Consider the following 22,863-nt stretch of genomic DNA (forward strand, 5'->3'; position numbering starts at 1 on the left):
GCCAGACATGCTGACTGTTACTCCACAGGTGTGGACTACTACTACCACTACTACTACTAATAATAATAATAATAATAATAATAATAATAATAATATTGGTATAATTTTAAGTACTATACCAGTTATTTACATACCATTTGCTAAATACTGTCCCTCTTCAGTCCAAAATACTGCTCTTCCATCTGTATTAGTTCTTTGGGGTAATCCTAGAACAATGAATATGATAAAAAAGTACATATTCTTGAACTCCAGTGTTAATATTTTTTATTGTTATTTGTTTAATTTGATGGTAATACGTTATATTTGATCACAGTTTAACACACAGTTATGTACAGTTCCCCAGAAATAAGTTAAATAAGTTGGAGATAAAATGGGTTATATAGTTATCTGTATATAGTATCCTTCTTTTTAAATCCTAGAGTCGTTTAAAATTTCCGTCTTGAAAATAAGACTGCATAGTACAAAAGAAAGTACGAGGTATAAAGCATTTGAAGGAAGATGAAGTTTTCCTGCATGACTTTTATTACTGATGGCATGATATTTTACGAAATATCATCACTAAGCTGTTTAGTATTTAAATTATTTTGTAATTAAAATACTTACTACAAGAAAACCTCAAAACCTACTAAACTTCCTTTGTTATATATAGTTTATCCTCCAAATTATTGTTCTTAAATCTGACTCTTCTAATGATTTTAAGCTATAAAACAAAAGCAATGAAAGCGAAGAACAGCTGTATTCTACTTGCATACTTAAGTCACTCATCATACAAGCGTTTAGAAAGAGAGCTAATGCCAGAATATATTTTCACTTGTCTATGAAGAGTGAAGTTTAACCATTCAGCTTCACATTAAAAAAAAATCTTGTTACAGAATTACAAATTACTAAACTAATTAAGATCATCATGCTTTGGTTCATAATTTGGAACAAAAATGTTTACTCACACCACATTACAAAGCTAATCCAGCAGCACACTCAAATAATACCATGCCAAAAAATATGGCTTACAATCTCATACTGCATTATGTAATAAAGCCTAGTAGTAAAGTTCTTATTTCTGTGGATGTTGGAGTGATGTGAGAATATATTTCAAACACTTGTAAAGTGCCAAATGATGCGAATGTGGGTGCAAATGCTTAGTAAGCATGCATTTAGCCATATACCGACACTCATAAAATGAAGTAGTTTTGATCAGAGCTAGAAATGGCAAATAGTTTGAAATAAAATAAAATAAATTGAAATCGGAATTATTATTTGAGGAATGTGAGGTGCAGCACAACATTCGAATGCCTTGTACACTGTTTCAAGCCCTGATTTTAGATTGCAAGTGGATGAAAGATAATAAATAGATGTGGTTGAATAATGTATTATTTTAGACATGCTATGTACAACCCGTGTAGTCAGTATGATAATCAATTCTAATTTTATATTCTGAGAATAATATAAATTGTAACATGATCTGATATCTTGCATATAAAATATAGGCCTACATATTTTATTACGGCAATTGAATGTAAACAATTTTTAAATTAATATTTCATACGATATGAGTTAAAATCCAAAAGTTATTTACAGAAATATGGCTGACCAACGAGTTTTCTCAAAATGCGAATTTTAGCAAAGTTTGGAAACTTCTGTGCATATTCTTATGTCACAGATCCGATAACTTTTCTTTTGTAAAATATCGGTGTACCTAACTAAGTGAATTTCTCTAGTGGAATTTTTTATGAATTTGATTTGCTTTGCTGTTTTTTGTGTCTGTATGAATCAGGAAATTTAAATCAACTACCGGTAGTTAGTTAATTAGTAAGTTGGTTAAGTAAGTAATTTATTTAGAGTAGTTGATTAATTAATTCGTTAATCTGAAACTGAAATGACCGCATTAGCTGACATAAGACGCACTTTTTCTCTTTGAAAATGGGTCTGAAAAACACGGTGTGTATTATACGTTAATACTGAGTTTGTGAATGAGTCAGAACTTCATGGGATGCTGTAAAAACTGTACTGGATGGTACAGAAGACAATTTGTTGTATGAGGACTCTAATTCTGATTTAGAAGAGGTTTCAAGTGACTCTTCATTTATCTCTGAGATTAATTTCTGGGTTTTGACGGAGATTAAATGGTATTTGATGAAAACAAACATATTATTTTATATTTCAAATACTGTAAACTCGTTATAATATTCAGTGATAAAGTCTTTTCCCCTCAAAAATGAATTACAAAGAAGGGGGTGCGTCTTATACGCCAGCAAATACAGTATACATTGTCATATTTGTTCCTAATTTAGAAAACTTATTGTGATTTTGTACTTATTATTTTAATAATAATAATAATAATAATAATAATAATAATAATAATAATAATAATAATAATAATAATAGTAATAATAATAATAATAATAATAATAATAATAATAATCGTGGCATGAGAGTTCATAGAATGCCAGGCCAACTAGCCAACTACTGGCCTCATGTCAACATACCTCAGCAGAGGTGAACGATCATCCAACCAGGATCGGGTAACGTGTGATTACTTCAGCCATTACAGTTGGGTTTTAAAACCGAAATTTGCTACTTACTGTAGCTCCCCAAATTCGTCATGATTGTGGGTAGGCACTGGTCCTATACAATAGCCAAAATTTCATGAGAAAATTTCTTTGCTCATGCAGACTTGAACCAGTTCTCAGTCTGTATTGCTAGTCTAAGGCATGATGCTTTAGACCAAGTGGGATGATTATATATTACCTGAGATAAAATGGTATGTTACATGTTCATTTTTAAGTTTCTAACATAAGACGATTTGATGTAAGACATTAATTTAAGAGATTTAACACGAATGTGATAAGAATATTAACATATGTATTAACTCAACATTTTATCTTCATTGTTTGGTACACTCTTTTAACACATATGATCGCTGATTAACAATAAGTTCTTTGCTTATCCTGACAATTTTTACAACATACGCATTATAATAATAATCTGAGTTACATGGTATTTTTATACTTTGTGTAAGATATGTGAAATTAACCTTCCTTTCCAATAATTACAAAGCATATTACTGTATATCCAGATACCTCTTATCCGTAAATGATCAAAAGCTTTTATACCCAGAATATTACTTTTGTGACTTTCAACGCATTTATTATAAAATTTTGTCAACAGATACAAGCTTTTGGCCCAGTTTGATTTATCATTTTGACTACTGTTGGGAAGTACATTTCAGAGAGAAATATATATAGTACTGACCTAAAGTTCATCCATTAGAGACCAGAGGAATTTTTCCAAATGTAGAACCTTGTTGCTCTGAAGTAAGGTTTTAGTTCTCATCTCCCAGGAGATTGTTGTCCAGTTTTAGTACAAATAGTGGATAGTAAATCGTGAAGGTAGTGAATAATAGAATGCAATACAATTTATGAACATACACCAAGATTGTGTAAGTTTTAGTAAGTTCAAAAGCCACTAATTAAGAGTGTGATATAAGATAATGTATAACCGTACATGTCTGACAACTAATGAAGATTGTTCAATCTGCTTTTCGGAAAAGAAAAGAGAAAAAGTATATTGGTCCGGCTAGAATAACTACGAAATTATTTATTCCTGTATTTTCCTTTGGTACTTACGTACCTTTTTTTTTTTTAACTAATGGTGGGTACTTGATTTACGTCATTCACCCATATGAAGCCAGTTATGTAGACAAATTTACCGACAGAGTCGTTGCCCAGGTTGCTCCATAGGAGGCTGGTCTACGCTATACCCGCAATGAGAAAACCTCTGTGTTACCTGGACCAACAGAAGTTATAAATTGGGGGTACACCAGGGATCGAACCCAGGTCCACAGTATTATAGGTCCAGTGCTCTAGCCAGTAGACGACCGTGGCAGTTTACTTACAATGTTGCGCAAATTTTTTCTGCTGCCATCGTTTAAAACGAAATGTAGTTTTTATTTAAATGAATAATAAGTATTATTACCTGGGAGTGAAGCTCTATAAATGCAGGTAAATATTAAAAAAATAAATAAATTATGGTTTATTTAACGATGCTCACAACTGCCGAGGTTATATCAGCGTCTGGTGTGCCGGAATTTTGTCCCAAAGGAGTTCTTTTACATGCCAGCAAATCTGCTGACATGAGTCTATCACATTTAAGCACACTTAAATGTCATCTACCTAGGCCGGGATCGAACCCGCAACCTCGAGCAACCTCAGCACTCTACCGACTGCGTCAACCAGGTCGATAAATATTTATATTTATAACAGATATAAATATTTTGTTTTGAACATTTGTGTCATTATTTCGACGAAACTCATCACAAAGAAAGATCAAATATGGTGATTTAAAATTTAATATCATTAAGCATAATTTCATAAGATTGGTAGTTTCTTGTGCAGTGACGTTTTATTAATGTTGTGAATATAATATGTTACGTTTGGCCAGTTTTTAATCTGGGCCAGTGTAAAGTAGGAATACGTTTTTAACCTTTCAACTTAATTTTAAAGTTATTAGGACTTTTTACTACATGTTATACAATTATCAGCACATGCTGTGCTAATTTGGACTATGTGAGTGTATTGATTCTGAAGTTGTTAGCATCTATTACCATTTAATTACTAGTTGATATAAAAAAGTCCCATGCTTAACAGTTTTATTTTAATTGAACTGAAATTTTGCATAAATACATCTCAAATGTTTATAATTAAACAACAATTTATATGGGGTTTAATGTATCATTATTATTATTATTATTATTATTATTATTATTATTATTATTATTATTATTTCTTTTAAATTTCTTCACTATTGTAATTCATCTAACCAAAATTGATATTAAGATTCTATGGACATAAAAACCGGAACAAATTTTAATCCTTGTGCTCATTACAACATTTTCAGAAATTTTCAACTGATTCAGATAAGAAATGTGCTACAAGGAGTATTTTTATACACAGGAGAATGCTGAAAATAAGGAACTGAGAAAACAGTGGAACAGTGAGGGAGACATGTAGTGGATCTTTAAATATAAAAAGTCCACTGGGGACTTAAAAAGGAACGGAAGAAATAAAATGATATCTTTTTATGGTATAGAAAGAATTTTTCTTTTTTAATGGGAGGAATAATAAAATTTTTTTATCGAGTTTTTCAAATTTTAGTCATGTCATAACTATGCTTAATTCATAGGATATGGTAGTAAAAATGTAATTTATCAGTAACAGATATAATGATAAATGATAAAACATAACTATTCACCTTTGCTTTCTCCCCTTCATTCAGATGATAAAACATAAATTCTCCTGTGTGAATATTAATCAACTGACAACAAATCCACATATGATTATTATAAGAGGATATGACTATAGATAGACCTTAAGATATTGAATTTAATTAACTCTACAAGAGATTGAAAGCAGTGTTACTCTAGTTTATAGCAGCTTCTAAGTATTAGTTCGTTTATAAAAAATATATTAAAACTTTTCCGGAATAAATGTTGTGTTTTAGTTTGTTTATAAAATATATAATACAACTTTTTCCGGAATAAATGTTATGTTTTCTGATGCAGAAGAATCCTTGAATTTATTTTTTGTATGGGGAAAAGGAGAATACAGCTCAATAGTCCCTTTTCTATGTGTAACTGACTATACTATGCAATAAATAGTGGCTTGAGAACTTTATATCCAGGATTTTCACATGTGAGAATGTGATTGAATATCTACAACAGACTTGCACGTGTGTTTTATTTATTCACATTTTTAATATAAAGAAAAACAGTTTATTATTTATCAGATGCTTCATATAAAAATGTAAGGAAAGTGTTTGAAAATATTCATGCATAATAGTGCACATCGCCCCAACACACTTGAAATAGAATTAGTTTAATTTAAATGTCTTTAAAATTCTAACTAAATATGTGAAGAGGTTAGAAAAAATATTCCTAAATATGTTTTATTCAAATGGACATATTTTTTCATTATAGATTATCTTCATTGTTTTTAAGTTGAAAATTCATAAAATATGTTGTTTTAATTAGGCCTACTACTTATTTAATCTATTCGGGAAGTACCGGTAGTGCATCTATGAATACTGCCAACTTGTTTTGCAACTTTAAACAAGACAATTTTATGGAGATTTACCAAATTTAATGTATAGTTTATGAAAATATGTACTGGTACCGGTACCGGTATTAAAAACACTCTGCAAGCAGTTTTCTCGAAATGGGCCACAATGCAACACAAATTTAGGCCCTACTCTCCATTGCGCAAATTTAAGTAAACTAGGCTAACAAAATGAGAAACGTTAACATTTAGCTTTTCATTAATGCCTTACAGTCAGCATGTTGTCATTAGTTTTTCCTCAACCTCTTCACATATTGAACATATTTGTGTTGTTATTTTTGTTTTTATTAAAGTCTTTCATGCCGAGCAAATATGCTACCTGAATTAACTCAATATTATGAACGTTAAGATACAAAAATAGTTAAGGAAGGCTATTTATATGCTATTGGTCCACAGTAACATACCATGAAATATATTATATCCTATTAATAATATGTCAAAAGTGGATTTAACTGGTAATAAGTATTAGGCCTATTACAGATTTTATATCCTATTTTCTGTACTTATTAAACTATAATACTCTCACTGATTACTACGACTATGTACGGTAGTTAGTCAGAAATTAAACTAATACACTTCATTTGAAATGCATACACCATGATCTCTTCTTGTAAGTTTCAGGCTTAAATTAGAATCTATTATGCATTAACATAATATTTCTTTTATTGACATTTCACAATAGTGGAAAATAGTGGAATAAATTATATAACTTCCAGTAATAAGAGAACCCAAATGCATATGCTACAAACAAAATTATGTCAAAAAGATCTTAAATATGAACAGTTTGTACAGTACTTTGATGAGGATTGTTCATTACAACAATGTATGGTATTTACTCTTTTCAATTAGTAGTAATATTTAATATCTTGAAATATAAAATAATTATAGGACTCTACAGCTCTGTGCATTATATCTTCGCCTCATTTGCATTAAAAACTGTAATTAAAAAAATCTTTTCTAGAAAGTTACGTCTTGTATTGGAATTCAATTATTTACGAAAATGTTTGATTATGTAGATATAGTGTTGAGGCTACAATTACAAATGAAGCGATTGTAGCATATCTATGCTGTAAGTCAGTCTAGAGTGCAAATTTTCCAGAGATATAATGCACGTAACTCGAGACATTGTTTTCTTCTTTTATTTTGTTTCTATTTAAAGAAGTTTAAAGCTGTCATTTTAACGAATCATTATTCATCAAGCTGAAATAGCAGTTAATTTCACTCAAAGAGAGACATTTCACAAAAGTAGCCATTGTTATATTTATTTATTTTGTGACTTGGAGGAATTTCCCTCCAACTGAATGACATTGGAAGCTGCTGTTGAGAAGTCCTTTATTGTTTGGTGTTCTGTAATACTCAGACTTTGTTGATTCCACAAATTGAACATATCTTCTCCATCAGATTTCTTTTTTATGTTTAGACCTCGAACAGAACACAGACGTTGTAATTTATCTTCTTCTTTTCCCAACTTTGGAAGATGGACAGACAAATAAATGTGAAGGGTATTTCCCAGCACAGATGGACATGCTGTTAAATAACCAAGCAAAGGATCTGTTTTAAATTCAAACATCGTTTCGAGATCCATCATCAGATGTGCAAGACGGTCATATGCTTCACCCAAGCTGGCAGGTTTATCTTGTGGTGTCGATGAAAGAACCCGTAAATGTTCTTGGACATTGATCCAGATGGCGATGTTTCCATCTTTTGAAATGAACACTCCTCTTCCGTGTGGCCAGTGTTGACCGTGTAGTAAATTTTCTTCATTCTCATGATCATCAGTTAAAAGTATCAATAAATTTGAAGCCTCAAGTTTATCTCTGATTTCAGAATTCTCTTCAAGCACTTCAGCCATTGAGTAATATGATTTGTTTTCTTCTTCATCTTCATCATCATCTGTATCTTTAATTTCTGTTGCTTCACAAGCCTCAAGAGCACTCACTAAATCTCTCTCTAGGGCTTCAAGATTGGCGTAACTCAAGCTTGATGGAAACTGGTACTCTGCAAGGTTCCTACAGCATTCAATCCTCCCACTTTTGACATATTTACCAGATGGGTCAACATTGATTTTACCGATAAGTCCCTTCTTTTTTCTGATTTCTTCATCGTCATTTTCATCATCGTCATCATCTGGCAAGTAAAACATTGATTTTGGTTGTGGATGGAGATCGTAACTCACCAGCATTCCATGAAGATCTTTGATCAGAGGTAAAAGCAGCTCAGCAAAGACAGTGTAAGACTCATAATCTGGTGCAATTACACCACCATTTCTTTGAATTAATTCTTCTAATTCTTCGTCGATATCATCATCGTTGTCTTCAGGGATTTCTTTAGCACCAGGCCAGATAACGTCCAAAAGATTGTTGTCCATTCGTGTTAGTCGCAGTCTTAGTTTTTCAAATACGGGTCTTTTCAGATAACGTTGCAGCAAAGTACCAGACATCACTTGCCCGTTAGATGAGGTTTCTTCCCGTATAAGTTCATAACATCGTTCCAGTGTTTCTAGGACTTCAGGGTCATCAACATCACGTCTTGCAGAGAAGGTGTCATTTGGAACTGCATTCAAATATTATAAATAAGAATACAAGTTTATGATTTTGCCTTTAATTGGATATTATTTATATACATTTCAAAATGCACCATAATTATTTTATACAGAACAGCTTAAACATTTTTCTTCTTTAAAAATAAATTTAATGAATTTGACTCTGCTTCCTGCAGTTTAAATGAAAAGAAAATGGCAGACTGGAGCTTTTTTCTTATATTGAACCACTTTTATTTCGATTTTATCATTACAGCACAACGTTTTGGTTTCCAATGTAAGTAAAATTAAGGAAGAAATCCTGAATAGAGCTAGGTACTACAAAGTTAAGTAATATACGGTTTTTGGTATTTCATTTTGGTGTAGTAAGTAATTAATTATTTATTGGAATGCTTCCCAATCTGTTTTTAAATACAGTTGATAACAAAGTTGTTGTTGTTGTTGTTTTCTAATGTCAGGCGTTTGACAATAAAGTCATTTGATAACAAAGTGGGAAGAATGTTTCATGTTACATATCTGTGGTGCTGAAGTAATCCCCAGTTACATGGACATGAAGTATTATTTTCCCTCTGGCAGTTAACTTTCAAAGCGACTTTTCATACTACACAGATCGTTTTTCCGTTTTGTGCTTTAGGCACATGATGTAGTAGCCAGATGAATCTCGCAAGAAGTCTGGACTATACCTACTTTCTTAGTCAAAAATAGGAAAATCGACATACGGAATTATTCACCATTTCATACCGCTATGTTTTCTTTGTTTTGAAGTATTTGAAAAATAACTTTTCTTGACATCACTTTCACAGTTACATAAAATTACATTACACCAGAAATTAAGCTACTGTCCATATTTTTCTGAAGATCAATTATTCCTCAATAACGGATAACTACTTTCTTTTCTTTGATATTTTTTCCCATCTTCAGAATTTCTGTAACCTGTATAATTGCCAGCTACTTCAAACGATAGGCTATGCTCAATCATATAACATACCGTAAATACATAACTATTTTTAAATATACTAAAATACGCTAGTTATAAGTGTTTCAAAGGTTGTGGACCACAATGTACGTAAATACTAATTATCACAGTTTTCATTCACCATTGCAATTTTTTCTGTAATGGGGTTACAGGCTCATAATCTGACTCACCCGTGTCGAAAATAAGCTCAGATTGTTAGGATTTAAATTAAATTTTTCGAAGCATATGTTAGAATTTTATAGATGTACATATTTCAATTGATTCTTAGAAAGAACGGAACATTTTCAGCATTGCATTGTGTTTAAAGCAATGTGATTGCATGGCACTTACTGTATTTAAGCAAATAATTTCTCACAACTTTATAATATGATGCACCGCCGAGTTAGCTTTGTGGTAGCGTGTCTGTCTCCACACTAGCCGGCCTGGGTTCAGTTCCCAGTGGGGTAAGAAATTTTCATGTAAAATTTCTACCTCGGGACTAGGAGATAGTGCTGGATTGTGCACCAATATGCCTGGGTTAAATCCCAAATCTCTCTGCAGTGCATATGAAGAGAAGGCATATGTCACTGTTGATAGTGATTTGTCTGTCAGATGGGGACGTTAAGCCTGGCGGCCACCTTGGTGCTATTCAACAGGAGTAGGCTATGTGCTGGCAGCAGCTGTCATCATCACTCATTCCCTACACTACACTACACTTACACGTACACTCACCCTAGTACATGACATAACTCTTTACAGATACATATCATGTACAGCGTGGCCCGCCGATGTGGTGTGCAACTAGAAACTGGGTCACGATCCTGGGTACCCGAATCACGTAAAGTGAAGTGCGTAGGTATTAAGTACATACACAATATGATGCAAAAGTCGTTGAGATAGGGTGACCAACTTCTGATCACAAAAATTCAGGAGACTTGGTCACGACATTTTAGCGCAATTTTTTGGGATATAAAGCCAGGATTAATTGATGAAATGGTTTATATTTATAACGTAAAACTATCGATTTAATTATAATACGAATATGATTTAGGTCACAGTATTGAGTGCAATACTATTTTAAAAGATTCATGTTTTGTATTTTTTTCATATGCTACACATACTAAAAAAATCTGTTTACCATCATAGGTACATAGAGTTACACCAAAGATTACAGAATCACTAGAACAGAATTGTATTGATACCTAATAAACTATCGACATTAATCTCAGTTTATATATGAATATATTTGTCAGGTACTTTTATTAAATTGCATTAAAATGTAGCGATCATGATTGGTAAAGAAAAATACCTAAGGATTAGAAGCATTTGAAATGTGGATATAGAGAAGAATGGAGCTTGTGAAATGGAAGGACATAATTAGAAATGAAACTCTGCTAGAAGAAGTGGGTGAAGAAAGAATAATGCTGAAACTAATCAGGAAGAGAAAATGAAATTTCTGGACGTTGGCTAAGAAGAAACTGCCCACTGAGAGATGCACTGGGAAGGAATGGTGAACGGAAGAAAAGTTCGAGGCAGATGTTAGACAACATTAAGATATGTGGTTCATATGCAGAGACTAAGAGGAAGGCGGCAAATAGGAAAGATTAGAGAATGCTGAGTTTGCAGTGAAAGACTTGCCCTTGGGCAGAACACTATGAATGAATGGATAAATAGGATATAAATACGGGATAAATGTAACTTTTAGTTCTGCTAGGAATTTCACAATGTTAAATTTGTTCGGATTAGATTCCTGGACATTTAAAGGACAAAACTAAATTATTTCAATAATTTATTAACATAATACACTGCTCTCTTAAAATGGCTGAGGAGTATATTGGAAATTAAATCAATGACTTTCCCAAAACACACTATCAAATGTTTTACATAAAACAATTTTTATCTCGAAAAAAAAGCACAAACGAGCAAAATTATGTTCAATTTTTTTGTTTGAAATATCTCAAAGAATAATCCCCTGATATTAATGACATTAATTGCGGTTCATCCTGTAGTACAGTGGTCGTCAGCACTTGCTGAAATGTGCAAAGGGTACGCAGTGCTGTCCCGTGTGCACTGTCGTGCAACAGGGAAAGATAGAGAGCATACCCGCTAGGAACTACGGAGTGCACTCTAGTGCACTGCGTTTTCCGCGGGTAAGAGAGACTAGCCCCAGCGTGCTCTGTGCTGACGACCCCTGCTGTAGTATATAATTTTGCTTGCATTGATTAATTTTGTTGAGAATATGTAGAATTTGTTATCCTGTACAATTTCATACTTTATTTTTGTGATCAAACATAATTTATCCAGCTATTATTTAGAGAAATCTCATATCCGTTGTCTGTAACCATAAAATTGAAACAAACAAATATGATTTAAATATTTGGAATGTTGTTTATCGTATAAAGATGAAAAGGGTTTTTAGACCTGAATAAAATAAATTATTTACAGTGTTAGCAGAGTCAAAGCATTATTATGTAACTTTCATAGCTTTATCCCTATGAAGATGAAAGAGGGTGCGCAAAATTGACTAATGAGTGTATCATAATGGTATAATAAATATGCTGGTACTTGTTAATAAGTACTGTCAAGAGCAAAATTGAGTAAAATTTATCATAATTATATTGAAAGTATTAGCATCGTTTGGACAGCTGTTCACCCTAGTTTTGTGTAACTCATTATTAATTAAATTAAACTAATTTTTTTAAAATATTTTAATAATATTGGCCGCAGTATGATTTTCACTTCTGCTGCTCCTTCATTATGTACAAAAGTATTATGAATGCAGGCGTAACTTACCTTTGTCTTCAAGCATATCCTCAGCAGTCTGTGCTGATGATCCATATTCATCCAGTAGATCCTGGTGTGTGAGGATACCAGTGTTTTTCAAGTAGTATTCTGCTGTGTTATCTAGCTGCAGAATTAAATTAAAGTCATTGTATTTTTACATAGGATATCAAATAATTTTCTGTACGTTGTTCTTGAGATAATACATTATAATACGTTTTTGCAGGGTTTAAGCTAGAAAATAAATAATTGTCGTAAAAATGTACAAATGAAAAATTATATTTGTGCAAATTGCGAAATGCTTGTGCAATATTATAAATAATTGTGCAGAAAGATAAAATTAATAGGCCTAAAGTATGTAGAAACAAAAAGTTATGTAATTTGTTTCTTGGAGTTTTATTACTTTCAATCCAGCTTATCACACTCTAGATATATTATGTAAGTAAATTATTAGATGTAGGTATGTTTAGAATCAATCAGCCTACTGCTGAATTTACATCACATTAAAATACGTTATTTTATGGGCACTCTAAACATTGAAATTCTTTACTAGTAGGCCCTTCAAGATTTATTATTTATTTATTGTTAGAAGAGTGCTAACTCTTTTTACTGAAAGGCGGTTTCTAATTCCAGTTTTTACAAGATTCATGCAACTAAATCCTGACTCACAATGCATTGGAATTATATAAATCAATAACTTACATGAATGGCACCAACTCTTTTAAATCAATTCCCGAACAACTATTGCTATAGTCATCCTCTGAGGAGTTTAGTGCTTAGAGGAATGGGGTTCTGACTAGTCTAGCGCGGTACTGGAGTGGGAGGGAACAGTGACAGTGGCAGTTTGGAAGGAAGTACAATTATACTGAAAACATTCGCCCAATTTACGAGAGCATTATGCCTATTAGTTTTCTAACGTATTTTTGGCGAGATAGAGATACAACCATTCGTACTTACGTGTTCAGAGAAGGAAAGTATTGTAGAAAATGTTATTTATTTCTTTATTTATTTCTTTGTTTATTTGTTTCTTTGTTTATGTTCCTTTGTTTGTTTATTTGTTTATTTATTTACTTATTTATTATTTATTCATTCTGGTGAAGTTAAGGCCATCACACCACCAGAAATACAAATACAATAAATAAATAAAAAGAAAAATTATAATAAAACTACAATAATATAAATGAAAAGAAGAATCATACTATAAAATTTAGTGATTAGTAGAATTGAATTAAATTTGTAATCAATTTAAATATACTGTACTGCTGAACTCACTTGAGAAGTAAAACTACTTGATTTGTATTTTAAGATATCACCAACAAATGATTTTCGCATGACATTATAGGAATCTGTTTTTCGCGATACCAATTACACATATTCTAAAATTCCAATAGAATAAAACCAAAAACTTTTCCACAGCATGTTTCCTTAAAAATGACTTGTAAGGGTGAAATATTTAATATGAGTAATTCATATAATATTAACATAGCTAACATCAGGGAGATGTTTGAACAAAAATTGCAACAATATATTTAATATATTAATAACAAAACCATATAGGCCTAGGTAAACAATATGTATATGAAATATTCACACACTGAAGACTGTATATTTTTGGACGATTAATACTTCCCACTCTTCTCGGCTTGGCTTGGCTGTAGCAACAAAAGAATCTACCTGCAACCCCCCCGCACCGATGGCAAGAATACCTCAGGTCCCAGCGCTAAACTTGTCGGAGGAAGACAGTAGATACCTTTTTGGACATTGCCCATGCCATCGGCATTTCATTTAAATTCAGATTAGATCAAATACATCTCTGATTTCTTTTTCTCCATTACCTCTTCGTTTCTAAAGTCCAATGTGGTTGTCACATTTTTGCACATTAAATGTAAATTTTACATTCGAAGTTTGTTGCATTTTTAGAAGTCGAGTAGCAAAATGCGACAAATGCGACTGTGGCTTAAACCCTGCACTTTTATATATAAAACCCTAGATCATATATTTTATAAATGTGATCTGGGATAAAACTCACGTTTCTCCAATGGTACAGCTTTCCGACTTTGTGGATAAAATCAGTCACTACTAATAAACATATTCGAATTAAGAAAAATGCATCTGCCTATACAGAGTGGAAATGAAATAACCATGCAAATTTTCAGAGCGAATTCCTCATACTGTATGTAACATAAAAGTCTAATATATTGGTGGGGAGTTCGTCGTTTTCTAAAAAAAAAATATATATATATTTGAGGCATATTTATGCAGAGCATTATTTTACACAAACCTAATATATTTTGTTGGTCTATTTTCGTAACGACCAGGGTTGTGTTAATTTTGAAATCCATTGTGAAGAACTTATTGGTTGGAGGCATATTTATGTAAATAATTTCTCAAACAAAAATATTTTTGGATGTAGACCGTCTATATACCATTTAATTCAACACATGCTATTATGCAGACAAAAAATCTTGAGTAAGAAATTTCACTTTCTCTTCGGCGAGTTTCTGGTCGTTTCAAGCCTGATTCCGAACGCATTTTTATATGTGTTTCTGCTTGAATATCTTTTAAATACTTTAAGAAATTTCGAATATAATGATGCAGTTACAAAACTGTGAAATAACGACATTGCAGTTCCTTAAAAAAAAGGTATGTTATGTGCGTTTGCCAAAAACTAAAAATTACATTTTTTATCCATAGCAGTTTTACTTAAAATTACATTTTTTACCATACCAATATATATGTAGCACTTTTTTACAATTTCCAATATAATGATGAAATTACAAATCTGTGAAATAACGATATTATATACCAATATATATGTAGCATTTTTAACCATACCAGTTTCAGCTTCGAGAAGCTGCAACTGACAGTTCTAAGTCTCAAAAATTGGAAGGAAAATGCTGGTCCCAAATTTATACCTGCAAACGTAACGGTACCCAATTCAGGTACCTCTTAGTAAACTTTGGCATACAATTCTGTTTTTTTTTTCTTTTTCGCACGCAAATCAGGTTCGCCACTACAGCCATATCTCGTTTTATTTCCTTTCAGAAGAAAGCCCTGCTAAGAATTTGTGTCATCCCTAAGAATCCATCGCTTATGGCATGGTTTAAACCTGTAAACTTCGGATCAGCTATTGAAAACATATGCAGATTTGTGTACAAAGATTGAACTTACATTGTCTTTGAGCGAAGGATCAGCACCCAGATTCAGCAGTAAGTTGTAGTAATGTCCGTTGTCTGCCATAGTAGCTGCGTAATGCAATGGAGTGCGATCACTGCTGTCACGAGATTGTAAGGTCTCTGGGAATCGACTGGCCAGGTACCTCACAATTGCCGTGTGCCCAAACAGTGTTGCCACATGGAGAGGTGTCGTGCCCATTGCATTTGAGCCATCGCGGGCTACTGCAAATTTACGTCTGTCTAGAGCTGCCTGTAAATCCCTTAGACGACCTTCTTGAGCTGCTTCATGCACTGCACGTATCTTTGCCTAGAATCATATTAATACAGAGACCGTCAGGCTGTGTAAGCTGCCTCTGATAGCATTGCTGCAACTTCCGACAATGTATAAAGACACTTCCATTGGCCACATGTGCCAAATAGGCTACAATTCCTACAGAATTTCTTCTGTTAGAAAACAAAAGGAAGCAAGTGCCAAAACATGGATTTTCGGTTGTTGTTTAGTCAACTGTCTGAAGACAAGTCTGAGCCCTACAAATGATACTAACATGGCACCACTTATAAGGCAACTAGGTCAGGAGATAATGGGGTAGGGTGGCCAGTTCCTTTCCCCCTCCATTGCATACATTGCCGACTAGCTACATATTATTCTAGTCAGACTTCAGATGCATACAAACAATTGTTCTTGCTCTGACATATACCGTCAAGTGAGATGTACTGCCTGATAATAGATGTACATATCAGCGAGAACCTCAATCAGAGGTAGATTGTCGGTTTATGGTTGATTATTATTATAGTATTTTATGCTCATTTTGTACTCCATTTTTGTTTAATGTTGCATTAGGTGAAATTCTAAAAATTTTGAAAAATAAAAACATAGAAGAAAATCGGAAAATTTTGACATTTGCAAGTAATATATTAATATGGGAAGAAAATAAATCGGAATTACAAAAAAAAGCTGGAAGAATGGCAAGGTGAATTAGAAAAATATGGCCTACATCTAAATCTTGAGAAGTGTTTAGTAATGAGGATTGGAAGAGGACAGTCAGGTAGTGGTTACTGTAAATTAAGATGAAAATCATGTTTTAAAAGCGGTTGAGGAAGTAGATTATCTGTTGTTGATCAATGCTAAGGATCTTGGATTTTTTTCATTCTCCTGATTATCTAGAAAGCAGGATTTCATACATAGGAAAAATTCAACAAGAAATCATTAATAGGCTTGGACTGGGTGCTAAATTTAACAACACAGTAAACAATATTTTGAGGAACTGGGAGGTGTCAAAAAAAATAAAAATTATGATGTGTAAATATTATTACATGCGTATAGTTACATACGGTGCTGAGACCTGGACCATGACTAAGAAGGACGTAAGTAGAATCCAGGCAGGAGAAATGAAATTTTTAAGAAGCGTAGAAAAAAACAAGAAGGGACAAAATCAGAAATGAGGTTATTAGACAATTATTAGGAGTTCAAAAATTAAAAACTATAATAGTGAAAATGAGATTAAAATCATTTGGTCACTTGAAAGGAATGAATGAAAGAAGAATGCCAAGAAGGGCATTGGAAATGAAAGTCAAAGGTTTTAAAACATTAGGAAGACCCCGGACTAGATGGTTAGATCAAGTACATATAGATTTAAAAGAGAGAGTTCATGATTGGGAAAGAATTCAGGAGGAAGAATTGTGGCAAGATAGGACTTTGTGGAGGAGGCTATGTTCTGAGACAACCCACAACTAACTGCAAACGTCTACTGATGATGATGATTATGTTTGTTTAGATGTTGATACTTCTGATCTTCAGGGATGGATAGTTGCGTATATATACCGATATTCAAAGGAAGTAAGCCATAAACCATATGCAAAGTGGAATATTCATTTCATCATATATCAGAATGGATATTTTGAAATTTTTGCTTCTGAGGTAAGACTCGCTGTCCTGCTTGCATGGGTTCCGGAATATGAGGGAGTCTACGAAAGTGAGGAAGCAGATAAGCTAGCAAAATTTGACTCCATAGGCCAGTGGGGACCAGAATCAATTTTTGGAATTTCACCTCAGAATGCCAGACATGAGGTCAAGAAGTGGATGGCAAAAATGTACTGGCTACTCTGGAAGGTCATTACTAGTTCTTAACGTCAGGCTCATGAAATGATTGATGGACCTGATTTAAGGGGTTAGTAAAATTTTGGAAATATTCAACATTTTTTTCCTCCATTACTGTATCTTGTACAATAATGAAAATTAGTACAGTATGTGTAAAACACTATCCTTTTGCTATATGAAAAAATATTTTTTACGATTTAAAAAACTTATTTACAATTTTTTTTTTTTTTTTTTTTTTTAATTCAGTTCACTGTGCAGTGATGAAGCGTTACCCACATAACTCAAAAACTATCCAACATTCTGTGATGAAATTTTGTGTTGTATTTATGCATGTCATATTCACAATATGATGCAAGATCACTTCTCTACCTTTCATAGATTGTCTGATAAAAAATGAATTCATTTAAAAAAATTGTCAAATAGACTATCAGTATTTTCTTATAACACAAAATAAAAAAAAAAAATATTATTTATTAAGGAATGTACTTGAAAGAGCATGATATTGTAAACATGAGTTTCAGCAATAAAATAAAAGAGAGGGAACTGAAAAAGTTAACAAGTTTATGAGTTATGAGGGAAACACTTCATCACTGCACAGTGAACTATCACCATTATGAATTTTGAAAAATATATATAGGCTATAAATAATTTTTTTAAATCGTAAAAATATTTTTTTTATATAGCAGAAGGACAGTGTTTTACACATACCAATTTTCATTATTGTACAAGATACAGTAATGGAGGAAAAAAATGTTGAATATTTCCAAAAATTTTACTGCTGTAAGCTGTACCTAACCCCTTATGAATCACAAAATAACTAAGCAGGAACCAAGTTAGGGTGTTAACTGGCCTTCTAACAGGATACAACACTCTAGAGGGACATCTGCATGTAATTGAACTTGTGGAGAACCCAAAATGTAAGAAATGTGGGACGTCTTCGCCGCATTAACACAACATGGGATATTATGGTCTTTTATACAAAGGACCAATCTCCTATAATCATTATTATTATTGTAGGGGGTACAATAGACCTATAGGCCTACAAGGTTTAAGTGTAAAAGGAACTTGATCATGGTCTCTACCCCATTATTATTATTATTATTATTATTATTATTATTATTATTATTATTAAATCAGTCAATGAATTGCGCATGAGAAGTAAGCTTAGAAGTAAATTTAGAAATGTTGGCACATATTTAGTTCGACTAAATAATAATAATAATTGAAGACTGAACATAAAAAAGGCTGTGAGAGAAAAATCCCAGAAAACAGGGCTTTCTTGTGCAACTAGTAATACAATATCATACATTTTGCACGTCTATGGGCAAAGCTAGGTTCGAAATACAATTACAATGGAACTTGTCTCCTTTTCTTACTGGATTGAGCCAGGGACATACTCTATTTTGAAAAAAAAATTTCAAAGATATTGGCACTTACAGGCCTTTTTTATGTCCAGACTTCAATTTTCCATAAACTAACCATATATGCTGGCACGTTATTAAGGAATCCCTGCAACTCTGGGTCGTCTGATGTGAGTCCAATGAGTCGATGACCTTCTCCATTCAGCACCAAGTTTGCCAACTGCTCCATATTCCCCTCCTCAACAAGTCGCTTCACTTCCACATCTTCCTCTCTTTGGCTTGTACCGACATCTTCACCCATAGCATCTCTCTTCTCATCAGCTTCTCTGCCTTCAACATCTGCGTCTCCTTCATTATTGTGAACATCCTCGTCCACTTCGCCATTGTGAATATGCTCACTCATCCCTTCTTCGTGCTCTCTCTCTTCTTCCTCATCTGCAGCACCTTCAACTTCATCTTCTTCACGCTCCCACCTGTCAACTCTTTCTCCATTTTCCCCTGCTCCAGTTTCTCCCTCGGCTTCTCCATGACCACCTTGCTCCTCTTCTTCTCTATGTTGGTGCTGTTCAGCTTCCCACAGTCTTCTGGCTGCTTCTTCCTCTTCCTGAAATGCACAAAATTGTATTTCTGTATGAACACAAAATAACTGGAGATAGCCTACCTAATTTCTGCAAAGCACGGATTCGTGAAAACAGTTTTCAGCTGATATAAGCTAATATGTTATGTTTCAAGCCCTTCTAGGTCGAAATATCTTAAGTTTAAACTTGCGAAATAAGCGAAATTTTGTGTACACGTGGAAATTTTGTTTTTGGCATGAATTTATTCGAAATTAGTATTTTTCAAGAGAATTTGTTTTACGAAATTTGAATTTAATATGCCAAAAATATATATTTATTGTAGTTAAAATATATAAAATCTAATGTTACGCATTCATATTTATGTACACAAATTTTGATCTAATATTCTAACTGTATTTCTAGGACTATTTTTAAATTTAACGTTGAAATAGCCTGACTGTTTTGTGGTGCCTATTATTTTATCGTATTCGCATGTACAGTATGGGAGACTATTACATGAATTTCTCTACACGACAGATAGTAAAGTGTAAATTCTGTAAAATTGTGCAAACATTCTTAAGAATTCTTTGATGATACAGGCCTGTAGTCTTAGTAGTTATATTCAGTAATGCATTTTGAATGACGGGAGTCAAAAAGTCATATCTTTAAATGTGAAATAACACCGAATTTGTGTTTTTTTTTTTTACGAAATAACGCCGAAATTAACCAAATTTTTATATCGAAATTTAAGATTTTTATTCACCGTAAAATAGGATCCCTAAAAGTAACTGTATTTGGTGACCTATGTTTCATATTGTGAAAGAAGACATGAAAATGCAAAGTGGGACAGAAGTTGCTATGGAAACAAATGTGTGTGTGTGTGTGTGTGTGTGTGTGTGTGTCTGTGTCTGTCTGTCTGTCTGTCTAATGCCTAGCCATTTCACTTTGCGTGATTCGGGTTCCGCATACTGCAGATAGATGGCAGAACTGTGACCCATTTTCAAGTTGCACACCAGTTTGGCGAGCCACATTATGCATGATGTGTATATGTGAAGAGTTATGTCGTGTACTATAGTGAGTGAGTGTATGTAAAGTGTTCGTGTAAGTGTATATAGGGAATGGGTGAGGATGATGGTGAGGGAGGGAGAAGGGGAAACCCGGTGCCGGCATATAGCACAAATAGCACCAAGGGGGCCGACGGACGAATCACTATCAACAGTGACATATTATGCCTTTCCTTCATATGCACTGTGGAAAGATTTGGGATTTAACCCAGGCATATTGGTGCACAATTTAGATGGAAACAAATGAAAACATTTCGTTTAGCAGATGTTGCTATCCCGTTTATGAACATCAAAATACTCTCCAGATTCTAGTCTTGTACTCTATCAAACTTATCCCCATACCACTCTTATTTCTGGAATTCATTTGTCAAGAATAAAACGAATTCTTGCACAACAATGAATTGGGGATGCGTGATAACATGACGGTTAAGGCGCTGCATTACAAATTCGAAGGTCGTGGTTTTGATTCCCAGTGAGGTTCTTTTCTGTAGAGATGGGCAATAATTAAAAGCAATCCTGTCAGAACCCTGCACATTTTAAACAATATTCTTCCTGTCCGCGATGGATATAATTACCTCTTCGGCTTGCCTCCTGTATTCTTCATCTTGGTCACCCTCCTCTCCTACACCTTCATCCTCCTCATCTTCTGGTGGTTCCACAACCTTGGGCCCAACAGGCGGTGTCGGGGCTCTGCTGCTAATACGTGACGCCCCTGTGGCTGCTGCCTGTTGGTAAACGAAATTAAAATCGTCTGTAGCCTTTAGGCGTAAATATCCAATCTGTGTTGTTTTAATGACATTGTTCATGGATAAAATTATAATATGTATTTCAAGTGTATCTTTCCTGAGCGAATTGACTCGTAGTTATGGAACATAAAATCCGTTCTATATTTTAAGATAAATAGTTGTGCTCATACAGATGGCATATCAGAAATCATTATTCTGGTATGACGATTGTAGGCCTAAAGCAGGCATGGGCATAAGGGAGGGTAGGTAAAAATGATCGAATTCACTCCTTCCACAATATTTCAGACGTAGCTGCTGTGTTTACATCAATGGGTAACTACTGTACACGAACTTAGCTTTTCTACTGCTTAGGGATGTAGGGCCTACAAAACTAATTCCGCAGTCATTCATGTTAAAAATAAAAAATAACATTTATAATATTGGACTAATGGGATAATTTGGCAACGAGAAATAGCACAGCTACTTTAATTTTAATTAAATCAAGATGTAACAAGACAAAGTGACTTTAGTAGTATTAATGAAATGCGATCTCTAATATTTTTCAATGATTAGCCTATAAAAAAAGTATGGTGACGAAGTGAATATATAGATAACATGAAAATGAAAGAAAATATGACTAGCTTAGTTCAGACTAGGGATTTGGAAGTTAAGAAATAAAAGAGGTAATTGTCCTCAAGGAATATGCCCTTTATGCGAAAATAGAGAAGATGATATTCATATAGGCCTACTCCTTGAGTGTCATTTTACTAAAGAAATTCGTGAAAAATTGATAAAGGAAAATTCCTATTAATGAACAAAGAAATTGCAATTGAAAAATTAATGAATAATAAGAACCTGAATTTACAAAAACAAATAGGTTTCTTTCTGTTTTTAGTTAAAAATAAAAGAAATGAAATAATTGATGAGAAACTAGAATTGAATGGGTAAATTTAGGTAAGAAAGATTGTTATAAGAATAAACAAGATGCATTGGTCGAAACTTACACTAAAACAATAAGTGTAAGACAGACCAAACAATGTAGAAGATAGCTAGACCAAATAATATTAGTATTGATAAAAAATTTGTTATTGGAATTGTATTTATGAAATTGCTAGTTGTGCATGACTTGGACAAATTGTTTAGTGTATGCATTGACTTTGTAAACTATTATTATAATAATTATTATTATTATTATTATTATTATTATTATTATTATTATTATTATTATTATTATTCGGCAGTCCATTACATTAAACATTTCAAATCAAGTCAAATACGTAATATAGGCATTCATATGATCACCATGGCTTAGCACTCGTAAATAATTTCTTATAAGCTCTAGATCACCTATATACTGTTTGGTCAGGACGAGTCTGTCTATATTAGGATGGATACTATTACCACAGTCTAATATATGCAGTCACGAAGCTTGAGTTGTGAGGGTGCTGGGAACAATAGACTGTGCCGGTACTATTTCGCATTGTCTGTAATGAGGTG

General features: G+C 33.1%; 2 protein-coding genes across 3 annotated transcripts in view; one reads left to right on the forward strand and one right to left on the reverse strand.

Moving 5' to 3' along the window:
* Nucleotides 1-22,863, forward strand: part of LOC138696227 (tRNA wybutosine-synthesizing protein 4-like) — a 302,346-nt gene that overhangs the window by 49,949 nt on the left and 229,534 nt on the right. The window lies entirely within an intron of this gene.
* LOC138696216 (uncharacterized) overlaps nt 1-22,863 on the reverse strand; it is a 131,295-nt gene that overhangs the window by 19,523 nt on the left and 88,909 nt on the right. The window contains exons 11-15 of one of the 2 annotated variants that reach the window (XM_069820884.1): nt 21,217-21,366; nt 19,139-19,624; nt 15,557-15,868; nt 12,398-12,512; nt 135-206 (exon numbers count right to left, since the gene is read on the reverse strand). In XM_069820884.1, the coding sequence (XP_069676985.1) occupies nt 135-206; nt 12,398-12,512; nt 15,557-15,868; nt 19,139-19,624; nt 21,217-21,366 (1,135 nt within the window). Of the gene's footprint in view, nt 1-134; nt 207-5,715; nt 8,664-12,397; nt 12,513-15,556; nt 15,869-19,138; nt 19,625-21,216; nt 21,367-22,863 lie in introns of those variants that run through there. The other variant, XM_069820875.1, reaches the window with a different exon arrangement.

This window comes from Periplaneta americana, chromosome 1 (genome assembly GCF_040183065.1).
Source record: "Periplaneta americana isolate PAMFEO1 chromosome 1, P.americana_PAMFEO1_priV1, whole genome shotgun sequence".
Classification (NCBI taxonomy): Eukaryota; Metazoa; Arthropoda; class Insecta; order Blattodea; family Blattidae; genus Periplaneta; species Periplaneta americana.